The sequence below is a fragment of the Euwallacea similis genome, chromosome 9, assembly GCF_039881205.1.
Source record: "Euwallacea similis isolate ESF13 chromosome 9, ESF131.1, whole genome shotgun sequence".
NCBI classification, from domain to species: domain Eukaryota; kingdom Metazoa; phylum Arthropoda; class Insecta; order Coleoptera; family Curculionidae; genus Euwallacea; species Euwallacea similis.
In genome coordinates this window covers 1,743,131-1,766,075 of record NC_089617.1, presented here as the reverse complement: position 1 = coordinate 1,766,075, position 22,945 = coordinate 1,743,131, and the positions used below count along the sequence as shown (strand labels likewise).

General features: G+C 40.0%; 4 protein-coding genes across 4 annotated transcripts; 2 read left to right on the top strand and 2 right to left on the bottom strand.

Annotated features, from left to right (window-relative positions):
- Positions 1–10,162: 10,162 nt before the first annotated feature.
- On the bottom strand, positions 10,163–18,649 carry LOC136411177 (AT-rich interactive domain-containing protein 4B-like). Its single transcript, XM_066393648.1, has 11 exons — positions 18,336–18,649; positions 17,865–18,138; positions 17,639–17,807; positions 16,481–16,699; positions 15,849–16,417; positions 13,918–15,713; positions 12,458–13,489; positions 11,711–12,225; positions 11,258–11,661; positions 11,063–11,203; positions 10,163–10,686 (listed from the first exon to the last, which is right to left on the bottom strand). Exons 1-11 carry the CDS (start codon positions 18,336–18,338, stop codon positions 10,649–10,651), a joined length of 5,160 nt encoding a protein of 1,719 aa, XP_066249745.1. The 5' UTR covers positions 18,339–18,649; the 3' UTR covers positions 10,163–10,648.
- Positions 18,650–18,885: 236 nt separating this feature from the next.
- On the top strand, positions 18,886–20,066 carry Atf-2 (Activating transcription factor-2). Its single transcript, XM_066393078.1, has 2 exons — positions 18,886–19,070; positions 19,131–20,066. Exons 1-2 carry the CDS (start codon positions 18,950–18,952, stop codon positions 19,985–19,987), a joined length of 978 nt encoding a protein of 325 aa, XP_066249175.1. The 5' UTR covers positions 18,886–18,949; the 3' UTR covers positions 19,988–20,066.
- A 498-nt stretch (positions 20,067–20,564) lies between these two features.
- Positions 20,565–21,603, top strand: LOC136411038 (dual specificity protein phosphatase CDC14A-like). Its single transcript, XM_066393442.1, has 3 exons — positions 20,565–20,963; positions 21,005–21,312; positions 21,408–21,603. The coding sequence occupies exons 1-3, from the start codon at positions 20,565–20,567 to the stop codon at positions 21,601–21,603; spliced, it is 903 nt and encodes a 300-aa protein (XP_066249539.1).
- A 117-nt stretch (positions 21,604–21,720) lies between these two features.
- Positions 21,721–22,940, bottom strand: LOC136410946 (proteasome subunit beta type-5-like). The gene is made up of 3 exons (XM_066393324.1): positions 22,697–22,940; positions 21,936–22,518; positions 21,721–21,878 (listed from the first exon to the last, which is right to left on the bottom strand). Exons 1-3 carry the CDS (start codon positions 22,829–22,831, stop codon positions 21,757–21,759), a joined length of 840 nt encoding a protein of 279 aa, XP_066249421.1. The 5' UTR covers positions 22,832–22,940; the 3' UTR covers positions 21,721–21,756.
- Between the last annotated feature and the right edge of the window lie 5 nt (positions 22,941–22,945).

The following is a 22,945-nucleotide window of genomic DNA, read 5'->3' as shown; positions in this document are numbered from 1 at the left end:
TCCCAGGGAGTTTTTACTGGATACCTTTGATTTTACTCTACTCCGGAGTTAGTTTTGCCACCAAAATGTATTGAAAAGTAATATGAAAGTTTCCTTGAATATTGAATGACAAAATTACTTGTGCCGCCCTTTTTTAAGCGTTCTTTCCTCTTGCTTACACGTGTCTTTCATGGAAGTTTGAAGCGATTTTAACCAACTTTTTCTAGACCGTTGGTGCTTAAAATTTCTTGCTTAAGTTTCCCTATCTTAACCTACATGAAACTATGCAATTTGCAGTGTTTCTTGAATCACGTGGATTGTTACTAGAGCCTCCCCTTTTGAAGAGCTTTTTACTGAGGTCGCCCTTTGATTTCCATTTATTTCGGGATTCGCTTTACTTCAAACATATATTAGAAATTTGTATTGCAATTTGTTTAAATCTGGTGTGTAGTATATTGGCTAGTGCCGCCCTTTTTTAAATGAGATCTTTCCACGTTCCTGTCCATGTCTTTCACCGAATTTTGTCGTGTTTTTTTAAAACTTGTATCGCTGGCGCCCGAATTAAGCCGCATGAAGAGAGCGATATGTTGATGCGACAATTTGAATTGGTGACGTCAGGAGACGTGGACGACGAATACTCGTATTAAACTAAACGTGCATGCATTCAAAAGCAGCGGGACTAAGACGCGAATCCACTTTAGGTCTGTTCACGTAACAGCCCGTAAATTATTTGATGCACTTGGTTAGATGCGGTCTCATCGACACACAACGAACCAAAAAGTGTCTGCTTTTAATTATTACCGCAGGACTACTAATTAAATCATCAGTTTTATGCGTTTACGCGCATAATTAGCTTGAAAAAACTTTTTTTGGCGCAATTTTTGACTTTTGAACGGGGGCGCCTAGGGTTAAATCCGGAGTGGACGGTGGCCGCTGGCGAAAGAAGAAGAAGAGCGCGTTTTCTGGCGTCTTTTCCGACTCCAATTCAGTTTTCGTCCTAATAGCAAAGAGCAATGCCTAAGTTATTATCAATTACTGTGACTCAGCCGTATACCGGCCCGTCCGCAATTCAAAACCATGCATAAAACATCGTGTTTTCTCTGTCTATTCCGGCATTCGGATCGATCGTTGAACGGGCCGGGGTCTGGTTAGGTTGGGTCGTTCGTTCTCCCTACTCTAATAAGTTTCTCGTCGCTTCGTCTCTCTCGCACTCGCGCATATCGCTTCGCTCTGTCTGCGTCGGCTGACGTCATTATTCCACAGCACACCGCTCGGCTACACTGTGCTGCTTTCACGGAAAGCTACAACACAAGCGACCCTCCAGTCTATTTCTCTCTACAGTCGGCCATAGCGAGCAGTGGCGGCGTGCGTCCACCGAACAAAGGGGACGCGGACGACCGCTAACTTGGTCCACCCCGGCTAGTTACATATAACCATGGAATGGATAATTTCGAAACTTCTACTTCGGCTGTGTGTATTTCGAGCATAATAATGGAAATAAGATAATCGAAATTTGGCGCCAATTTTTCGGAAAAAACGATCGGAGAGGCCCGAATGACCCCGAGGTCACGCGGGCCGTAGGGGCTGTCACACATGTCAAGTGTCAGCAAAAAAGTATTGAAAGTCGCATAGTTTTACGACGACGAATTGCGGTGAACGCTTCCTGCATGCGAGGCGATTGTGGCGGCATCGCGAGGAAATTTGAAACTTTTTGTCTTCGCTCGCTAGATTGCGATCGACAACTGCCGCTTGTCGATAGTCCATTGTTATTCATGGGTCACTTTCAGCGGGATCTAGTAGGCTTGTCTTTTCATCTTGCCGCTGATTTCCAGAGAGAACTTAATCGAACACCTCAGACGAAATAAACTGCAACGTTTAGGCAATTTTGCTTTTTCAGTTCAAGACATGTATTACCAGTAAAATCATTGAATCTATCTCAATCAAAACTACAAATTTTCACTGATTTTCAGCTCAGTTTAGTAACATGTAAACTGCACACTGCTAGAGGTGGTGAAAGTAGATACTTAAAATCTGCTAAGCAACTTTTAGTTTATAATTTCAGGGAATCGCACAAAATAAATGTCTGGTTCAACAAAATATCCATAATTATTTTGCAGTAGTTAATTTCAATTCGCAGAAGTCATCACGCAAACTATTTCAGATATTCATACTGTATCTCCAATCTCATATAAAAAAACTCGCCAAACTGTCTCAGAGACATACAACTTGCACATTTGTAGTATGAGAAGAAATTATGGCACCATCTGCCTGAAACAATAGTCAAACTCTATCTTCAAACTAGAATGAAAGTCTCAGTATAATGAATCAAATAACACTCAAGCTTCATGGTCAAAATTACATTGTAATCTGAAACATCTAGCAAACAAACTGCATGTTCGGATTCTTAATCAAGCTACATCCCAAACTGTTTGTGTAAACTGCACGTTCTTCGTAAAAACTCGACAGCAATGGTACACGCAAACTGACAAATACACAGTGTAAACTGTATAGAATTTCTGTGTAAATTCCACAATACTACTTACAGAATGGTCTCAATGTAAACTGTTACAGTTCTATTGTTAAGCAGATGTGCAAAAATATGTAACACAAATTTCTTAGGATACATCTAAATTGCATTACCAAAAAGTAATAAAATAAGCACGTGCAAACTGCGTCTTCAAGCTCACAGAAAAGTCATATTGAAAGCTTTTTCAAAATACATGTTCACTGCATAAACGTATTTTCTGAGACTTCAAATAACATATCAGGGGTGTCTAGATTCCTAGGTGTACATCCTATACAAACTGCACACAAAACTTAGTTACGTTTCACGGTAGAAATTGTATCAAAATACATGAAAACAGCATAAGTAATCTCTGACAACACTACTGTGTCAACTGTCTAAATCAATAATACAAACTGGCCTTGCAACTCACAGAATAGTGACAATGTAAACTGTTCCAAACATACTTTTGCATAAACAAACACTGATAAAATTACGAAGCAAACTGTCCAAATCGGTGAAGGGAGCTATGCATTCCAGCTCACAGAATATATAGAGTCTAAAGTGTTTTAAGGTAGATGTGAACTGTATAATTAGGCTCTGACGAAACAATTTTGCAAGTTACCTAAAACTATGTGCAAACTCACTTTAACGCCTGGTGCAAACTGACTCAAAATGCAAGCAAATTGCATGACTAACCAGAGACATAATGACAGTTGAACTAATTGGAGCCCACGGAATAGATGCAGTTTGAAGTAATTCAAACAACATGCAAACTGCCCACCCTTAAACGCAAACTGTCTAAGAAACATATAAACCTCATTTTCAAACTTATAGAAGAGTCACAGCGTACACTGTTATCAGCCACATTTAAATTGTGTTTTCAAATACATGGAGGGTCCATTTAGAAATACTGGAAAAAAGATGCAAGCTATATGGCCGAATGCACTAAAAAGTCATTGCGAAACTGCACCGTCTCAAACGACATTTTAAATGCATGATTACATTCAAGTAAGAAGCAACGGTGCAAACTATCTAGCTGTACGCAAATTTTTGCTCAATCTCATAGAAACTTTGATAGTCCTGGAAGATGAATCAAAGTCAAACATAATTTAAAATTTTATTATTCAAATTTAGTTAGATAAAGGACACTGATGAAGCAGGAGCACTTACGCGCGCTATTTTTTGCTCAATTTCTTCAATTTTCTGCTTTATTTTGTAATAATTTACGTTCAATTTCATTCTCTATCTACGGGTAATAATCAGTTGCAACTAATGGAGTGGTTGCCAAGCAGCTTCCTTGCAAATTTCATTCTTGAATCTTTATACTTCATATTAATTGTATTTGTACCGAATATTTACAATACAAACTGTCTCCGTTAGGTTTCAATTTACACACTGAGATACATCTAAATGAAAAGAACAATTTATCTAAAACAATGTACAAACAGCATGTTCAAAATCAAAGGAAACCCTCGGTGCAAACTGTCTCACAAAGCTCTAAAAATATCTACTAAAACTAAACGTGGAAATTTCATTTGAAAACTTTCAATGCAAGCATTCGTAAAGGTAACACTAAAATGTGACCGCATACATAAAGCGAGTCCACAACGTAAACGACCTGATATACCGTGCAAACTGGAAATAAGAACGTCATAGAAAACTGTTCCAAACGTTATATAAACTGCATCGTGAAATGCGCGAGAAAATGGAAGTGCATGCTGACCTTAGAGACATGCAAACCTCAATTCGGCGATCGATAAGATGACAGTGCAAACTGCGTTTTTAAACCACAAGAACATGTGGTGTAAACTGCATGAGGCAAAACAGTGCGAATCGTTCCAAGACATATGAAAAATTCTCAGGAAGAAAAAAGTGCACACTATCGAGAATGACATGCAAACTGCATGTTCCAGGGTTGAAAAAGCGACAGTCCAAACTGACTTTAAATTTCAAGTGTGAAACAGAGCAAACTGTTTACACTAATGAGTAAACTGCATGTCTTAACTCAGAGAAGGCGTAGCAATATCGACATTGAGCCGTCATAACCTCAAAAATTAGAAATCGATAATTGGCCGCATCTTTCTGAAAAACCTAGATTTTGTTATATAAAATCTACTAGTGCGGTTTTCTGCAATTGATATACCGCATTTTCTTCCCTGGAATGTGAAATTCTGATATCGATATCATCAGAATACGATTCCGGGTCCTCTAAACTTGCAACCGTAGTGTTTTGTAATCACTACCGTGTATTATTCTATTTGATTTGAGAGTACCACCCGGTATATGAACGCTAGATACGATACAGGGCGGATCACGCCGCGACCTCATTGCGCCTTAGATAACTTTGGTACCGCGCGGTACTTATTTTTAAAATATAAAACAAACAAGATAAGACGCCATATTGTGTGTTATTTGTTGAACTCGCCTTGCCAGGATGCGATAAGGTGCGCCTTGCACTAGCGCTGTACTTTGAGAAATTGATCCAGTTCCTACTAATTTTGCGTCTTAATTTTTGATACTAGAAAAGTACTACTTTAGGAATATTTACCCTGAAAATTTTCGCGGCAAGAAATCGAAGATGAGCCTGCGTAATGCGTGAATTAGATCGGCCAGAATAAGGGAAATATCGGTCGTCTCTCTTTCACTCTCTTCGTGTCTTTGTCCTGCCGACAGCGACCGCTGGCGGAGTTCTAAAAATACGTCCCATCTCATCGATCCGGGACGCCCCATGTGCCTCAACTTTGGCGCCCTAAGAGGGTCTTTCCACCATAGTTTTCTTCCCCTTCAGGAAGGGTCGTAAAACGCTCCCAACGATTTAACTTACTGTTTCGAAATGAGGGTAAAGTATGGTTGAAAACATGGCGAAACATGTCCAGTTTAAATACATAACTTGACAAAACATGTTATTGTGGATTTTCAATATTAAGCTATAAAATAATTTGAAAACAACACGTGGATTTGAACGTTAAAGTCCAATGCTAAAACCGTAAATTCTGCAGCATAAACGCTGTCTAAACAGATTTTCTCCTAACTAGAATTTGATGCAAATATCACATAACATAACCGAATGAAATTTTAGTGTAAACTGTCTGAAGAAACGTGCAAACTGCAAATCCGGATATCATAAAAAGTTATAGTTACATAGGTGCAAACTGTACACAGTACTGTGTGAACTGTTGGAACGTCAAAAAAAATTGAATTTAGGAATAGTGCAAATTGTGTAAATATTCGAAATTACTAATTAGAAATCGCTGTGCAAATTATCTGAATTAGCACTCAAAACATGTAGAACTCAAACTCACAGGAACATTGCACTGCGAACGGCAAATTCGAGTGGTTCTGAAAAGCTATTATGCAAAATGCATATTCAAAATCACTGAAAAGTTGAAGTGCAAACTTTCAAGGAAGTTTAAGCATTTCAAGTAATATAAACTGTTTGATTAAATATGTAATAAACAAAATATTCCAACGACATGGTCTAGCCCGCATAAAATCACTATACAACCTGTTTTAGTGAAGTCTCTTCTACGGTATTAATAACAGGATGTAACTTGACATCCATGAGTTAAACAGCGAAGTGTTGGAGAGTAAATCATGTTCAAAAATAAATTAGTTCAGGTTAGATCTTAGTCTAATTCGATGCAATATCAACAGAAATATGTCAAGAAAGAGTTAGAAATTTCGAACGTGACAGATAATGGATACAGAGCAACGATAGTCTCTCCCTTTGAAACATGTTTAACAGTTAAAAACTTGAGGTGAATTGTATAACACGTCTGGACATTGACACGCTTTATTTGTCATAATAATGAAATAAAAATATTGCTCGATGTGCTTTGGGAAAATTCTGGGGAAATATATTGACAAATTAAATACGGATGGTCAATAGCCTCAAGGGTGGTAGTCACCAAAGGGTGGTCGATAGTTCCAAAGGATGGTAATTCCTCAATGACTGGTCGATAAAGTGATTATATGGGTGGTCCGTAGAGTTACAAATGCTTTAGTAAATCTCAGATATTTAACATTCCCTATAAGGGAATAAATAAAAAATGCTGGTGAGAAGAGCAAATAGGGAACACAACATCTCATCTCTAATGAGGGCGCGAAATTGATAAAAAGAGTACCAAAAGTCAGGCCTGAAAAAGAATAAGTGATCTCCCTACTGCACAAACCGGTAATCTAAATAAGTAAATTTACGGAAACACGGAAAGCAAAACGGGATTTTTGTTACAAAATGGAGATCTTAGTAGAAAAAATCAGAAAAGATAACTTGGAGGTGGTTTCAGGAAGATCCCGGACGGAAATATACGGCGCAATCACTGGCGAAAGGGCTGCCCGCAACATTAAATTGGATAAAACTTGAAAAATCCTGAAGATGCCTGAGATAAATTAAAACTCCAAAATTTTATCAGGAGAAACCACCTTGCAGGGCAGAGACGTAACCAGAAATATTTTAAAGATGGGGGGGGGGGGGGGGGGTCAAGGGGCTAGAGGCAAAAAATAAGCACTTAATAAGAAATTAAAAATGTTCCTTTGAATGCGAAGTCAAATTAAAAACAAATAAAATGTCATTCCAGATGGGGGAGTAACGTCCCAACCCCCCTTAACTTGAACTAACATGAAAATGAATCTCAACCGATTGGTATTAACACATGCGAATGAAAGCAAATAAAAACGTCGAATGACGTCAATCTCCAGGCCTAAATATCTAGAAATAAGGAATGAGAAGGACAAAAAAATTTACAAAAAGGACTGACAAACTTCAAGAAAGATAACGAGAATTCATGAACCAGGTTATAGTAAGAATAACTATAAAATGAAATTGAAAAGGTGAACTGCAAGAAGAAATTAATAATAAAAGTGTTTCTAAAAGCGGTTCCATAAAACAAATGAATGAATAATCATTGAATGTAATGGTGAATTGAATGTTTTAATTTGAACATTTGAATGTAATGAAACAAAAAGGCATTGAAACGCATTTATCGATAAAGTTTTAAAGGAAAAATTAAACTGTTACAACATGTTCTAGCTTATTGCGATTTTTGCATCGCCGATAGAAAGCCGCGAGAAGCACAGGTGTGTTTCTTTTTCCAAAACGTGTTTCAACAGACTTCTGGATTGCTGAGAATGAGACATAGAAAAACATGACAAGGGAAAATTTTAAAACTTTTAGATAAGAAGTGAAACATGTTTGGACCTGTTATGTAGCATTGCCAACGTGACACAACTGATAGACCTCGTGGCAGGTCATTCATTCTAAACCATGTTTGAGCCGAAGTCACATTAAGATCCCTGAAGATGAAACATATTGCCAAATGTTCAAGGAAAGTTCGACCTTATTTGCCCCGTATTTTTTTCAATTTTTATTGTTTAAAAATTCATATTTCGGTAACTTTCTTGAGATGTCAAAGAGGCCGCCTGCGACGCATATGCGCCTCCAGCGTCACCGTTCCGGCGGCCTATAAACAAAAGCCCGTCGTTTTAGAACATTCCTAAAATAAAAGACAAACGGGCGGATGGTACGGTCTTCCTTTCTCTCACGGTACCGCCATATGTCGTCTTTGCTCCTACCTACTCGGCCATCAAGAGTGCTGATGGTGTGTGCGACCTCGATGCCGAACCAACCTTTACGCGTTTATTTTGAACGTCCCCGAGCCCAACGCTGACTTCAGGCCTACTATAGACTTTTGTCTGTCGAGAAATGTTCAATTATTTAAGCGAATGATACCGATTTCATTATTTCCAGCGTCAGAGTACTCGCCACCTTGAAAGATCATTGAAATCGGCGATGCTAAATTGGAAGTTGCAAATTTTGGTCGATGGCAGATATATCGGCCTGGAGTGGCTATAGAGGGCCTTAAACCCATGAACAAGGGGCCGAGGGGACCTCCGGTCCCACCGCTGTCGCTCGTTCTCTCATGACGCTCTTACGGTCGATTTTAGCTTCGAAACGGGCCCCTTTGCGTTGCCTGCACATCACGGCATAGATGGAGCTTTGTTCTGATAGAAAATCCCGCCAAAATAGGCCTTTAGTAGCAAATAACATGACGTGTTTTGCCAGGTTTCGATGTAGCAAACTCAAGTTGCTTCATGTCTTTGTCGAATTTCAGCTGTTTTGTCATACATTTGATTTCTTGTTTCATATTTTAATCGCACTCCTGTCTGCCATGAACCGGATTAACCGGACAGAACATGTTGAATTTCAATATTTCTGGAAATCAGTGGCGTTCTTCGTTAGTGGTCTTGATCAAATTAAGTAATATAAAATCTAATTTATTGTCAAGAAAAATTCGATTTTATTAAATTCTCATTTCTTTCTCGGTATAATCGTAATTTTTCTATGGCAATGCTGTGAAATTCGAATTTACGAACTATCAACATTCGTGACAATCAGTGACATCCCCTCTTTTTCATAACAATTTTCAGTAGTAAAATACGACTTTGCCTGTGGGGTTTTCACTTTTTAACCCCCTTTTGGTACGACCTTGATTTTTGCATGTATAGTGAATAATAATTATAAGGCTTCATTGTTCATGAATATCAGTAGCATACATCTTTTCTTGGAGATTGTACTGAATCCTAAATTTTTTAGGTATAAGCTATAAATTTTTTCTTTTATATTTTTTTACTGTTTTCGGTACGGCACTGATTTTTACAGTATTTCAAATTAAGATTTTTTAATATCCATGAAAATCAGTGATGTCCTTTCTCAAAGCCTGTATGATTTTTCGCAATATTGGATGATAAACGACGACTTATTTTTCATTTTTCGTTTTTAGACAAATAAAGTATATTTGTCTTTACCTCAAACCTGTCTTACCTTCTCGAAAAAATAACAAAACAAGTCTGGATATGTGTCCTGAAGTGTGGAACTTTTCTCTGACATGTTCCTACATGTTTTCTTCGTTGCTATCTTGAGTTTAAGTCTATTCGAACAGATTTTGGATGGAAAGGTATATTTGAGTGTTTACAATTATCACTATTAGGAGGAATAGAAAACAAAACCTAGTTTCTTTCTTTCCAACATAATCGCAACTCTCTTTTATGCTTGTTTTCTCCCTCTCGTCTATTTCTTGCTGAAGAAAGTTATCTTGGGTATCTCTTTCTTTCGTCTTTTTGCATCCCTCATACATTTTTCTCTTTTAAAAAAATAGTTAGAGCTAGTTTTTCTCTCTATCGCTCACGTTCTACCTCTTACCCTTGATTGTCATTCACACTCTTTTATCCTCTCCTCCGAGTCAGTTTTTTTTGCGTTTTTAAAATCATGTGCAACTTTGCTTCTTTTTATAACCAAAGCACACGTTGTTAAAAGTTGTTTTTTTATTGATAAGCGCATTAATTCATGTTTTCAAATCGCATTTGAATTGCAACGACATTATTCAAATCCTCGAAAATGTGTAGTTCTGAAAACGACATCTTGAGTTGACGATTCACATGAATTTTGTTTTAATCTAGTCCAAATACGTATGCTCAATGTTGTTGCAAACGGTTTAAAACCAGTTGTACATGAAGTCATCAATTCACATAAAATAAGATTTTAAATTTCAAACCATATTATCAAGGAAAAAACCGGCTCTAATTCTTCCTTTTTTCCCATTTTTCGTTTTTACACATTATTAAAAAGGAAAAAAGAGGTAAACATCGGATGAAACAACTGTTAATTTTTACGGATTTTATTCGAAAATCAATCAAAATTATAAAAAATATTGCCTCGTCTCCGGACGTCCATTTGCCGCAAGAATTTTCGACCAATTCCCGACCCGAATCCCCAATTTCGATTATTCAGGTCGGGATTTACATCCCTGCCGCGTCTGGAGAATAACGCGTACCACCATATAATACAACGAATATAGTTAAATTTGAGTCTTTGTCGGAAAGACAAAAATCAGATCAAAACTTGAAAATGTCCGAAAACAACGCCCTCTGTACACAAACATTGCAACCATAAACAATTAATGTTCTGCTCGATTACGTGGAGATTAGCAGAAAAACATCTTAAAACTAATGACATTTACAGGAAAATTACAGCTTAGGGAGTGGGTCTGATGATGCAGAATTTGTTGCCGAAATTTTTTGAAGTTCGACTTCTGCGCACAACCTTCAAAAGGGAGATCCGAGAGCAATCTTGACGATCAGCTCGTGCGGCGCTAACTTCGACTTTTGTCACGAACATGCCATATCTTGCTTTGATGTTTTCAGAGCTGAAACCAAAGAGTACAGATACCAAGAGTGGAAATGAGGAAGAAGTGAATGAATGGATTTTGGTTGAGAGAAGAGAAACGGGAAAGATGGCGGGATAAATAAAATAGACAAAGCCATTGACAGGTAACGCATAAAAGGAGACTGGACGAATAAACGAGATTACAGAAGAATCATAACGGATAACGGGAAAAACGGAAAGGACGAGGGACGGACCATCATAGGAGGAGAATGGACGACGGGAGTAACAGCTGAAGTATAGGCGATGACGGGAGAACTACCGAAAAAACAGGAAAACTCCAGGAACAGAATGAAGGAGGAGAGGAGTAGAACTTATAATCAAGGCGGAGAAGTACAGAAACGGGATAAAGTACTTACCTTCCCTTTCCCGCCGTCGAAGCTTTTTCCGCCTGCGTTCCACAGCCGCTAGCTCGGCTTTGACATCTGCATATGTTTTTCGCAGCTCTTGCAGCTTTTGTTGCAGCACCGCAATCCTCTGACTGCTGTCTAGACTCGGGTCTACAACCAAACATTCTCCACGTCCAATTCTCTCTTCTTTGCCCATCAACTTACCAAACTCCACGAAGAAATTGTACTTGGACGGTCTAGGAGAGCGCGCAGATCTTTCGTACACTGAATTGATGCTTCCGGGAGTGGTGCCTCCACAGCCGCTGCCAGCCACGGAATGCTCACTGGCATCATCGCTATCACTCTCCCGTCTCGCTCTGGTTTTTCTTCCCCGTTTCATGGGGGGTACCCCCGATGGTCCATCCTCGGAGTTACGCAGCGACCGCCGCCTTTTTCGGTACCCCATCGGGGGTCCACCGAATGTATCTGGAGGCTTTCGGGCTGGTGGCAAGTCACCGCCAATCTGCGTGTCCTCCTCGCTGTAAGGAGATACTTTCCTGCTGCCGAAACCAGGTTCTCCTTCTATAGATTTACTGTCATTTGAGTTAGGAGAAATGTTCCCATTATCCCTGTAATGTACCATTAAAATTTGCAAAGGCTATTGAAAGATCCACATACCCTCGGGGAGATAAATTACTGATGGTGCTCTCAGGAGTAGTGGGAGGAGTATTCTCGATGACAGCCTGAGCATCTACCGTCCGCTCCACTGGAGGCATCAGCAATGGAGGCGGATGAAGCTTTTTCGGTGGTTCCAATAGCATTTTACTGCTACCAGGAGCACTAGCGAAGGGCATTTCATGTACTTGTGATGTCGAAGAGGGAGGGTCTCCACTTCCTGAAGGTTCCGACGACGGAGCAGGGCTCCTAGGAATCTCTTCCTCACACAAAAGCAAAGAGTGCAAAGCAGGATCCTCCTCCTTGGGTTCCTCTTTAACTGGTTCACATTCCTCTAGTTTAGCCTCTATTTTTGTCTCATCGAGCTCCTTGGGGGTCACGGTCACGTCACATGGTTGAGCAGCAGGAGGAGTCATTTCAACGTCATCTTTCGGTAAAATATTGTCGAAGATGAAGCTATGTTGAGGTTCTTCGACTGTCGTTTGTGATTCGGAGTCGTCAGTTATCGTGTTGGTTTTCTGTGATTTTTTACATTTCAAAATTTTTATTATGATGTTTAAAATTAGCAAAATTAATGCTAATTGTAAACTGCATAACATATAACATAATGCATGAGAATTGCATAAACTTAAAAAGAAATGAACTTTCTATGTCACATAGATGTGGAAGAATGAGAAAAATGAATATAATAAAGAGAGAACGCTAATACTGAGTATTGAGACGGGGAGGGAAATAGCAAATCATTTTTACCTGCACTGACGCATTACTGTCCGCCCCTTTACTTTCCGCTAGAGGTTTATTTGACGAACTGGTCCTCGAGTCTCCATCATCACCTTCCAGCCCGATCACCAAGTTCTCCGAGCCGCTGCTCTCGCTGTCCGATTCTTCGATGATCGCTTTACTCTTCACCCGCTTTTTGCGGCGACATTCCGTTACTTCCACCTTCACAGAGGACGTCGTGGCCACGGGGGACAACGACGCCCTCTGCTCCACTTTCTTCACTTCTTCCTTTACCACTGGCAACTGTGCAGACGTAGAAGGCTGCGGTTCTGTTGCGCTACTAATACTGATCTCACTCTTGACATTGGTTGCAGATGATTGACTCTTGATAAAGTTGAATTTTTGCAAAATAGAGTCGGCGATTCGAGTGCCAGTCTTGACTGTTAGTTCTTTCCCTGTGTCGTCTAGTTTGGGATTGAGGATGAGAGGTGGTTTGGAGACAATGGATTCTAGAAGGGAGCTATCGGTCTCTTGCAGAGCTGGGTCAATAGGTTTCTTAGGTGAGGGAGGCGCTGGTGGAGGGTCAATAGGAGTAGGTTCGATTTTGCTTGGAGGTGGTGATTCCTCTTGGGAATGATCCTCTGTCAGGTCTTCATTTTTAATTTGATCATTCGGCTCAGGAGGGGCTGTCACGGCTTGTCCTAGGACAGTGATTATTTTGCTGGGAGTTGCAGGAGGCGGAGTGGGTGATTTTTCAGGTTTAACAACGGGAAGGTCCGCGCTATCCTCGTCAGTGGAGGAGCTAAGGGCGATTACTCGCTGAATCTGTGCTTGAATGTCTTCGTCGTCGCTATTCGTAGTCGTTTTGCCCTCGTCGGTTTTGCTGCTGGAAAAATCAGGAGTAACCCGATCGGGCGGCGACTTGGAAAAAGCGGTAGAGAACAATGTATCTTCTCGAGCAAAGATTTGTGTCTGCGACTCGCAGTCGGATAACTCCATGTCCCTGCTGTACTCGTCGGAGGTCTCCGGGAGTTCTTTGAACAGCGCGTCCGAAAATAGACCCTAAAACAATGTTCGGGTTCATTGCAGGTAGTCAGCAACCTACTAAATGGGCAAATAAACACAAAATCTTATCTAATTTGGAGAATTTTGGCAGATAAGAGGCTGTCTTATCGGTCGCCGTAACATTACCCCACAGCTAATAATTAGATAATTATAAATAGCCGAGTTTTAGAACATACCCTGCATGAAAATAGCATTAAGCTGACACGTGCTTGTGTTAAAAATAAGTATTGCAGCAGTGTTTTGCTAAGTCATTTTGACACCAAATAAGACTTAAATATCATTTTGACACCACAGTGACGATCGGCAAAAAAATGACGTTATAATACCCGAGGTTTAAGGTAGTTTAAAAATAGTAATTTAAGTATACATATTTAAGGCCGATAAAGGGTAAGGATTCTTTGAAAAAAAAAAACAAGTCCACTTACCGCGCCTTTGCTATCGCTGCCCTTTTCGGGTGAGGTTTTTACCAAATTGAAGTTGGGTGACTCTATGAGTTTATCAAAGGGATCCAGATTCTTCTCGATATTCAAGCCCGTCAATTCTTCGTCCTCCTCCTCCTCCTCCTCGATCAAATCGTCCTCTTCTTCGTCTTCGGAAACGTGTCTCCTTTTGGGTACCCTAGAATATGTTCTTGGTTCAGGCAGATCCAGCTTACTTTCACTTTTGCCAGGAGAGAGAGAGCCAAAGAGTCTTGGCAGTCTCTTCTTTCCGCTTTTGTCCTCGCCCAACTTAGCCCGCGTTTCGAATTCGAAAGGTTCCGGCTCCTTGAACTCGTAAATGTCTTCGGAGTTGGGCGAAGGAGGAGGTTGTGGAGGTTTTGCTTCCTCTTCCTCTTCCTCAATTTTTAAAACTTCCACTGTGACTTCCTTTTTGAGTTCTGGAGGTTTTTCTTGAGAATCTTCGGACGAGGAAGAAGTTTCTTTGGGTTGAGATAAAGCCGGAACTTTTAATGCCTTGGAAAAGCCCTTGAGCTCCGATCGGATTTGGTTTAAGTCAAAATCGCGACCTTTGACCTCATTGCTGTCTTCATCTGAAGCACTTTCTTCAGGAGAAGATTTTTTGTTGCGCCTGCTGCGTTTCTCTTTAGGCTTTTCAGACTCGTTTTCGTCCTCAGATTTAGAGCGCTTTTGAGTGGGTTTAGGTGTCCCGCGTGAGGTACGCTTGCGATATGTTTTTACGTCTAATTCCTCAGATTTGAGGCTGCCGCTACGTGTTCTAGGCAGTTCCGCTTCACTCTCAGAGCTTTCGCTTTCCGAAAGATCCGAAGGTCTTCGTCTTTTAGCTTCGAGTTTCGCTGCAAGGCGACTAGAACGCACCACTGGAGCTGCAGGGCTTTTCGCGACACTTCCTGATGAAGTCACACTCGAAGGAGTTGTTGATCTTGGAGTTTTATCTTCTCGACTGCTTGATATTGAAGAAACGCGGCTTTTCTTTGTATTCTTATTGCCAGAGGAGGTTGAAGGTTTGACGTTGACAGGTGCGGGCACCTTGCAAGACTTCTTAGACTTGACACCAGACGTCAGATTTTCGGCTATACGATTCGCTGGGATCCACTCATCATACCGTGTGTTCCATCCGGTGTAATGCACCAAATACACAGGCCCCGTTTGGTCTCTATCAATATCCACAACCTTGGCTTCATAAGTCACTTTAGACTCGTTAGTCGGGCCGTAATAGACAATGAGTTTATCTCCCATGTAGACGCTAGGTAGAGTATCCAACAAAATTTTCCCTTTCTTCTCCTCTAGACCACTTTTTTTTATGATTTTTACTGCTGTAGGCTTAGTAGCTCCCGCAGGAGCTTCTCTTTGCCTCGTAGTCACCGTCACTTTTCCCATATGAGTCAAAGACTTGGATCGTGTAAACTGCACTTTTTCTTCTTTTCTACCTATTAGGGAAGAAGGTAGAGCCTCAAGTTTTTCCACCACAACCTTCACTTTTTCTCCCTGTGCAGGTTTGACAAGTTTCTTGGTTGTGGGTTGGTCTTTTGGGGGAAAAGTCTTGGACGCGGAGCCAGGGGCAGTTTCGAAACGCTTAGGGCGAATCCCTGAGGTAGAAGGAGTGTCTCCAGCGTCACTTAAGGCTTTCTTCGGGGTATTTGCTTCTTTCTCTGGCTTCTTTTTGGCGGGTTTGGGCTCAAGTTTTTCGATAGGTAACGGAGTTTTGCGTTCTGAAGATTTATCTGAGACATCATCGTCCCTTTCTGGACGGGGGCTACTTACTAAAAAAAAAACACTAATTAAAACTGAAGAGAAAATCTATGAAGAATTTTAATGTATTGGCTGTTACACATTTTTATACAAACTTTTAGCAAGTGATTTCCACTGTGTCTCAATGAGATACAAACCCAACTTACTAGGTGTTCGATTCTTGTCCCGAATGAGACTTCTTCCTTTGTCCTTCTTAATGGGTCTTGCTGGATTGCTCATTGTGACGCCCAGCGTTCGGAAAAAACCTTCGTAACTCAGCAAGCACTTTTTGTAAACTCCCTTCAGCTGATTGAAGGCATTCTGATTGACGGGCACTCGCATCCGCCCTGCTACAGACTTCCATTTGGTTTGATTGGATACGCGATTGTATCCGCCCATCTTGTGCACCACGCGGAAAAGCCGGTGCAGGTCGATGTCTTTGCCAGCGATGGTTGGAGTGTTGTTCAGGGGTGTGCCAGAATCGTCCATGTACTTGTAGAGCTGCGCTACAAAGCGGTCTTTCTCCTCGCTCTGTTCCTCGTCGCTCTCATCGCTAACGTTGTCGTCACTGTCACTGTCTGCGGAAACGTTGAACAGCGAGCTTTTTTCCCAATGCAGAGGCAGCTCATTGGAGTCCAGGTACTTCAAAGTCTTCTGCATGGCTTCCAATAATCCTGGACTATCAATCTTTTCGTCACGCTTAAATTCACTGACCTCCTTCTTCGGGACTGTATAGCTGGAAAAATATTTTCAGTTGAAAAATTTTAACTCAGTTCAATTATAATTGATTAGAAATTACTATCGATCATCCCGGAAAGATCTGATCAAAAACTCGTTTTTCGTGTTAATCTTTACGGTGGGTTGCGCTGAAGGAATTACGATTAGGCCGGGAAACCACTTTTCCCTGCCGCGTTTGTTTTCGCCTGTCTCCACGCTGACCACGCGGCCTATGTCTTGGCTGTAGCCCTCAAAGCCGGGCTCATTGTCGTCCTCTAATTCTTCGTCGCTGCTTTCACTCCTAGAATAGCGGTTTCAGTCTCAAACACAGAGAAAAAGACATGAACAATTATTGCAAAGACATTATTTATTAATTTACTTCAAAAAGAGTTCTAATAGCCAAATGTCTAGAAATCCCTCTATAAACTTTAAAATTCTAATAATTTTAGTTAAATTTAGAGTTGTGGTAGGAGCAGGATTAATTTCCTTACTTAACATGGGAAAAATCTTCAATTCGAAAACAAATGTTAAAAAATTCTAGTCAAAAATTAAATTACTCAATTTACTGAAACAATATGAGCCTCATTGGAAAGCCTAGAAATTCCTGTTTTTTTATTCCCTTGTTTGGGTATAATCCTTCGCACATAAGTAGGACTTCTTGGAACAGTGGAATTGCATACTATTCTGAGTTAAAACTGAGAATAACATTCACCATAACACCAATTACTTACCTCAAACCAACTTTTTCACATGATGATTTACTCATCTAAAACCACTGTCATTCCTGAGCATTGAGATGTAGAATTTTCACACATTTTACATGTTCACATTCCATACATATTAGTTCTGTTAATTTTCCCTTTTCTAATCATGTTTTCTCTCTTGACCTCTCTAATGACAATGATTTATCACTGAAACATTAACAAAGGTTTTTATGCAAACCCTTAGTGAAGGCTGTATGTTATTTTCAGTTGGTTTTAACTGAGAATAGTATGCAAGTCCATCACTTCAACAACTCCTACTTTTGTATAAACCATTATTTTCAAACAAAATATAAAAAAACGAACAATCTGCTTCAAATATACAGGACATATTTATTTTTCCCTATAGACTCTTTAAGTTTTATGAAAATAGGTCAATCTAAGGGGTTCTAGTGGGGCCAAATTTAGGTACATAACTCAACAAGCAACTGTCTTTGCATGGATTATAACAGACTGAAAAACAATTAAAAAATAATTACTTCAACAACTTATTCTTCCTGCCTTTCCGACCACCCATTACTGGAATCCCGAAATGTTCTGGATGCGTCAATGGCAGCTGATCTAAGGACTCACTTTCGTTAAAATGTCTCCCACTCTTCAAACAAAGGGCAGTCCTCCGGAGGGTTGTAATGTCCCCATCATCAAAAACTGGTTACAATCATCTTATTGAAATGTAATGTCAAAAAAAAAACATGAAAAACTCACCAACAGTATACTGGCTGCAGTCCTGTATTTTAGTGATGGTGGCTTCGACCAGCTCCTTATGGTCCAGGTGTTTGACGAGCACTTGCTGGCCCACTCGGAGGGTGCCCCTAATCTCATTGTCAGACACAGTGGCACCACCTAGGCCACTTTGTTTGAATGTTACTTTGCACTTAACCACTCTGTCCACTTTGCTCACTTTGGCCTCACAAAATGCCCCTTTGTATTTTGCACTGACCGCTGTGCCTACTGATAGATAGGGTGGGTCATCCACCTGCTACAAGGGCCAGAAACAAATGTGAATACTCTTTGCCAAGTTCAAAACTTGAGGGTTAGTTTAAAGTGACACAAAATAGTGAAGGGGGGGGCTGAAATTTGGGAGGTTATACCAAACACAAAAGAACTTTCAAGGAGGGCCATGTACCCCACTATGCTTTATTCTGCAGGAGTTTTTAGATACATACAATTACTTACCATTCTGATTTAACGCGTAAACAAGCCTTTTTCGCACTTCTTAAGCTGATTTAACCCCAATTAAACCCAGAGAAAGCAAATCAACTATTCCTTGTCAAGGAAACTTCGAAGGGCTACAGGGTTTGAGCTGAGTTTACGTGAAATTTCTGGGGTTTTCCGACACAACTAGGGCGACTTTCAATACGCTAAAATGTCGATTACGTAGGGTATAGCCCTAGGGGCCCCAAGATCGCGAAAAATGCTGGAAAAACGAGGAAAATCAGGCGGATGTTTATACATTTCGTCTGGATTGAAAAAATCACACGCGACAATGCCAAATTGCAGCGTAAGGGGAACGTTGTCTTTAAGAAAGTATTGATTTATTTCATTTCAAATGAGATTATATATCGATCTCTTTTTAACACGTTGATTGTTTCGATCAAAAGGCACATAATTGAGTTCGTGAATTGAAGTTTTTACGACTACTATGGCAGCCATTTTACTACAGTGCATCAAACTTCAAATTTGACACTTATACGTAAACAAAAAAATTAAGGTTAGAAAATCAGTGAATTTTGGGTCCTTAAAAGTAGGCCCTAAAAACCTTTTCAAACCGTTCTCCAAGGGCAGAGAAGATGTCCCAAGACCCAGTACCTGCACCTAACGACATGTCATTGTCAATCCATGATCTGGAATGGAATAAAAAGAAGCAAGATATGATCATCAATCTAGGGCTGAACAGCCACTCCCAATCAGGTAATTAAATTAAATTTAAAGCCATTTGAGGCGTAGTTTAGGAGATTTGTCCACTGGCAGATGAAACACCCACTCCGACGAGATTCATTCGTAATTGCGAACAAGTAGGCTTGTTCCAGGACCTTCAGAATGTCAACCCATTTGATGAGGAATTTAAAAAAGCAATTGAAAGCCCCTTGAGCGTATGTCAACTACCAAAGTCCTCTGAAGAGACCACTTTACACACTCCTAAAATTTATCCCTTACTTGAAGACACTAGCACTAATTACTGCAGCAGTGTATCCCCTCCAACATTTACAGGCATTGATCACACTGCAGAGGAAGAGAACCGACTGATTATTGACTTAGATGCAGACTACATGGAAATTGAAAGCTCTACAGTGAATTTTCATGAAAAGGTTAGTCTTCGATGCGTAGAGAAATCTGTGAAAAGGGGGAGTAAAGAGAAGGAAATTGATGAGATTGAACGGGTGAGATTGCTGAGGGAATCAAACAAGGCCTCACAGATCAGGCATCGAAAACGAAAACAGGATGAATTTGAGAGATTAAAAGCTGAAAATAAGAAATTGAGGGCAGAAAATAGCACACTTAAAGGGATGGTTTTGTTTCTGAAGAACTGCTGTGAGCAGTTACAGCATGAGACAAACTTAACTGGCACTGTAAAAATGACCTCTATACCAGTCAAAAGTGCACCTATAATTGATGCAAAGCTACTGCCAAGCTCTAATGATAATAATGAGTCAAAGCAGATCCCAATAGCACCTAGGGTTGTTTCAACTACCCCTAATACAGTAATCCTGCTTTATGCCCAACCTCAAACAATGCAGAATCCAGTGATATTAAACAAGGAAGTGCAGGGTATGAGAAATTCTGAGTTAAGGAAGAGAATTCTTAAAAAGAGGAAGGAAGATGTCTGAATGTGTTAATTTTGGCAGAATTTAATGTGTTATTAACTGTAGGAAGGATAAAGACTGGGATATTAGAATAAGAGATAAATATATATGTTATTTTTTCACTTAAGCGTGTTGTTTCAATGCCAGAGATGGCACATAAAAGCTCTATTAAGGTAGTACAATTAAATAGCGACCGATTAAATTGTCAATCAACCGAAAGTCTGTAAGGTGCGGCATGCCTAGGGGTCTTCGCAGCCTACGGGCCATAAAAATCGATTGATAATTTAGTCGGATTGGAATGCATTATCATGTGGATGCATTTACCTCCCAATTTAGGATTCAGAAGTCTATAGTTTACAACAATAAGTAACTTTAAGAAATTGCTCTGTTATCCTATGAAAAAAAAAAACACTTCACGGCTTCTTAACATTACTAATTGCGTCACCACAATTTACATCAAAAATTACATATTTCGCAAATTCAAAGTTTGGAAGATGAACAAACACTACCTTAACGATATCGTTTTGGCAGTTTTAATAAATTACCTCCTCCAATTTTCCGCTCACTGGCTTTTCTGCAAAAACTCCCTGAATCCCCCAACATGGAACGACAATTCAAGAATCTCCAAACGGAAATCAAACGTATCGTCGAGATTTCTCCTCACACCCTGTATTTCGCCGTCCTGAGAGGCACTCCTCCAGAGTGTGCAGACTCGAGTGCGATAGGAATTTGGTCTAACTTCATTGTAGACGAGGAACTGATCTATCAGAACTATTACTTCGATTTCGGTTCTTTGAACATACTTTGTCTTTATAAGTATTGTCTGAAAGTAAACAAGTACCTGCAGCAATATGCTAGGGGGATTGTGTATTACACCACCTCGCACCCGGACAGAAACGCTTATACTGCCTATTTGATGGGATGCTTTTGCGTGCTTTACTTGAAGATACTGCCCAAGGAAATCATAAAGTTTTTGAAAAGACTAGATCGTTTAAGTAAAGTGATTTATTAATTTATATAGAATCAAAATGGCTTCTATAGGCCTTTTTTGACGCCTCTCAATTCATCTGTCCATTCGTCTTGAAGATGCTGAATTGCTTCCAAACGATCGTTAAAGGGAATACATTCAATTTCTCTAATTTCGTCGGCTTTAATTCATCGGAATATGATTTGTATAATAAACTAAAGTATGATGACATTAACTGGCTACTGCCCAGGAAGTTTCTGGCTTTCATAGGGCCGGCGGATGATAATAACGCGCGCTCTCTTGAATTCTACATCAAATACTTCCCAAAAAATGATGTGAAGACTGTGATCGGATTGAATAATACGATCTATGACTCATACGCGTAAGTTATTTAGGCGCAAAAAATCTTCCAAAACTACAAAAACTACTGGCAAATTTATGTTTGCAATAAACTCATAATTAAGCCTCGAATTACAGGTTCATGCGAGTGAGGATCCAACACTACGATCTCTTTTTTCCCGACGGCTCTGCGCCCTCCAAAGCGATTTTCCTTAAGTTTTTATACATTGCAGAGTGTGCGCTTGCGGCCATGGGCGTTTTTTTCCATTTTAAGAAATTGGTCATATGTTTCTATGTGTATTCATTCTTACAATCTCTTGTACACTACCAATAAACAATTCCTTAAGCTATTTGCAATGATAACACAATCGCACATTTTTTTATGTTTAAAATTCGTTTTCTCTCCCAAAGAAAAGTTAATTCAATAGTAGAAAAAAAATTTATTTTATATTTATTACTTAAACACCTTAATCCAAAATTAATAAACCTAAAGCTGATTCTCAATGGCCTCTTTCTCAGCCTGGTACTTGTAATGCAAATCATTACAATCATTATTCTCAATATGCACCCATCCAGTCTGCTTCATGTGATAAACCCTGACAATACCCCCTGAAACAGATTTTTGCTTTATCAAAAATCTTATCAAAAAACTTATGGAGTACACACCTGAATAGGCATCTCTGTGTGTGGCATGATAAATGGATCTCTGCCCTAAATCATAAGCCTCCTCATCAGTTAAATCCCACTTATACTCAGAGTCTAACACTCCAAAGGCATAAATGCTCCCAGATCCCACACTGAATACTTTACCAGGAGTCCTAGTCCCCTCTGAGTCAATGTAGTACAACTGAGGCCCCCTTTTATCCCACCCAGCAAGCATCATCCCCATACTAAGCCCCATCCCTTTATAATTGTAGACCATATTAGACATGAGCTTTGAGGCGGCTGCCACAGAGATTCTCTCCCGGTTTCTGAGCTCATACATTCTACATTGTTTGGCAAGGACTCGGTCCCAATAGACGCAGTCAGCCGCTCCCCCAGCTAGAGTACCCAGTAAGAAATCGTTAATTTCAACGATTTTCTTCATAGTTTGTGATCCGATAAATGCTCCACCCGTTGCTCGAGAGTCTACCGCAAGGATCACCCCACCTTTGTACATGAAGCCAAGTGTGGTGGTGCCATGGTCGAACTGGATGTTGATTTCACGGCCCGATTCATCTTTGACCAGTTGAGAGAGGTTTTGGACGGGCTGGTGGTAGACAGATTTGTTAGATGGTAATTACCAGAACTTCGAATAGTTTTGGTTATGGTTTTGTGAATTTTGGTTTAGAAATTTAAGCTGTATGCTTGTGTTAAAGGGGGTTTTTATAGGTCACAGGGATCCTAGCGGAAGTGCTGATAGGTCTTAAATTTGCAAAAAGTCTTACGTTTTCAAAAGGGGGCACCCCAAGTTCAATATGGTTGGAAAAGTTCCCGCAAAGCTGCGAAATATCGTCGTCGGTGCGCCGCTCGGTTCTGAAGGCTTCGAAATCCTCCATTCCACATATTTCCGCCAAACTCATCGCTATTCAACTTTACTTTACCACAGAAACACAAAAAATTAGAGATATTTGTTGATCAATGATGAGTTTACACAAAATTTCAAGATGACTGTAATAAGTGAGGTTAAAAATATC

Coding starts and splice junctions, on each gene's coding strand:
- LOC136411177 (XM_066393648.1), bottom strand. Junction 15,714..15,848: donor GGACAAGAATCGAACACCTA/GTAAGTTGGGTT, acceptor TTTTTTTTTTAG/TAAGTAGCCCCCGTCCAGAA. Junction 10,687..11,062: donor TCGACGGCGGGAAAGGGAAG/GTAAGTACTTTA, acceptor CTTTGGTTTCAG/CTCTGAAAACATCAAAGCAA.
- Atf-2 (XM_066393078.1), top strand. CDS start 18,950: ATGTCCCAAGACCCAGTACCTGCACCTAACGACATGTCATTGTCAATC. Junction 19,071..19,130: donor GAACAGCCACTCCCAATCAG/GTAATTAAATTA, acceptor GTCCACTGGCAG/ATGAAACACCCACTCCGACG.
- LOC136411038 (XM_066393442.1), top strand. CDS start 20,565: ATGGAACGACAATTCAAGAATCTCCAAACGGAAATCAAACGTATCGTC. Junction 20,964..21,004: donor GACTAGATCGTTTAAGTAAA/GTGATTTATTAA, acceptor TGGCTTCTATAG/GCCTTTTTTGACGCCTCTCA. Junction 21,313..21,407: donor ACGATCTATGACTCATACGC/GTAAGTTATTTA, acceptor CTCGAATTACAG/GTTCATGCGAGTGAGGATCC.
- LOC136410946 (XM_066393324.1), bottom strand. CDS start 22,831: ATGAGTTTGGCGGAAATATGTGGAATGGAGGATTTCGAAGCCTTCAGA. Junction 22,519..22,696: donor GGGTGCCCCCTTTTGAAAAC/GTAAGACTTTTT, acceptor GTCTACCACCAG/CCCGTCCAAAACCTCTCTCA. Junction 21,879..21,935: donor ACACAGAGATGCCTATTCAG/GTGTGTACTCCA, acceptor AATCTGTTTCAG/GGGGTATTGTCAGGGTTTAT.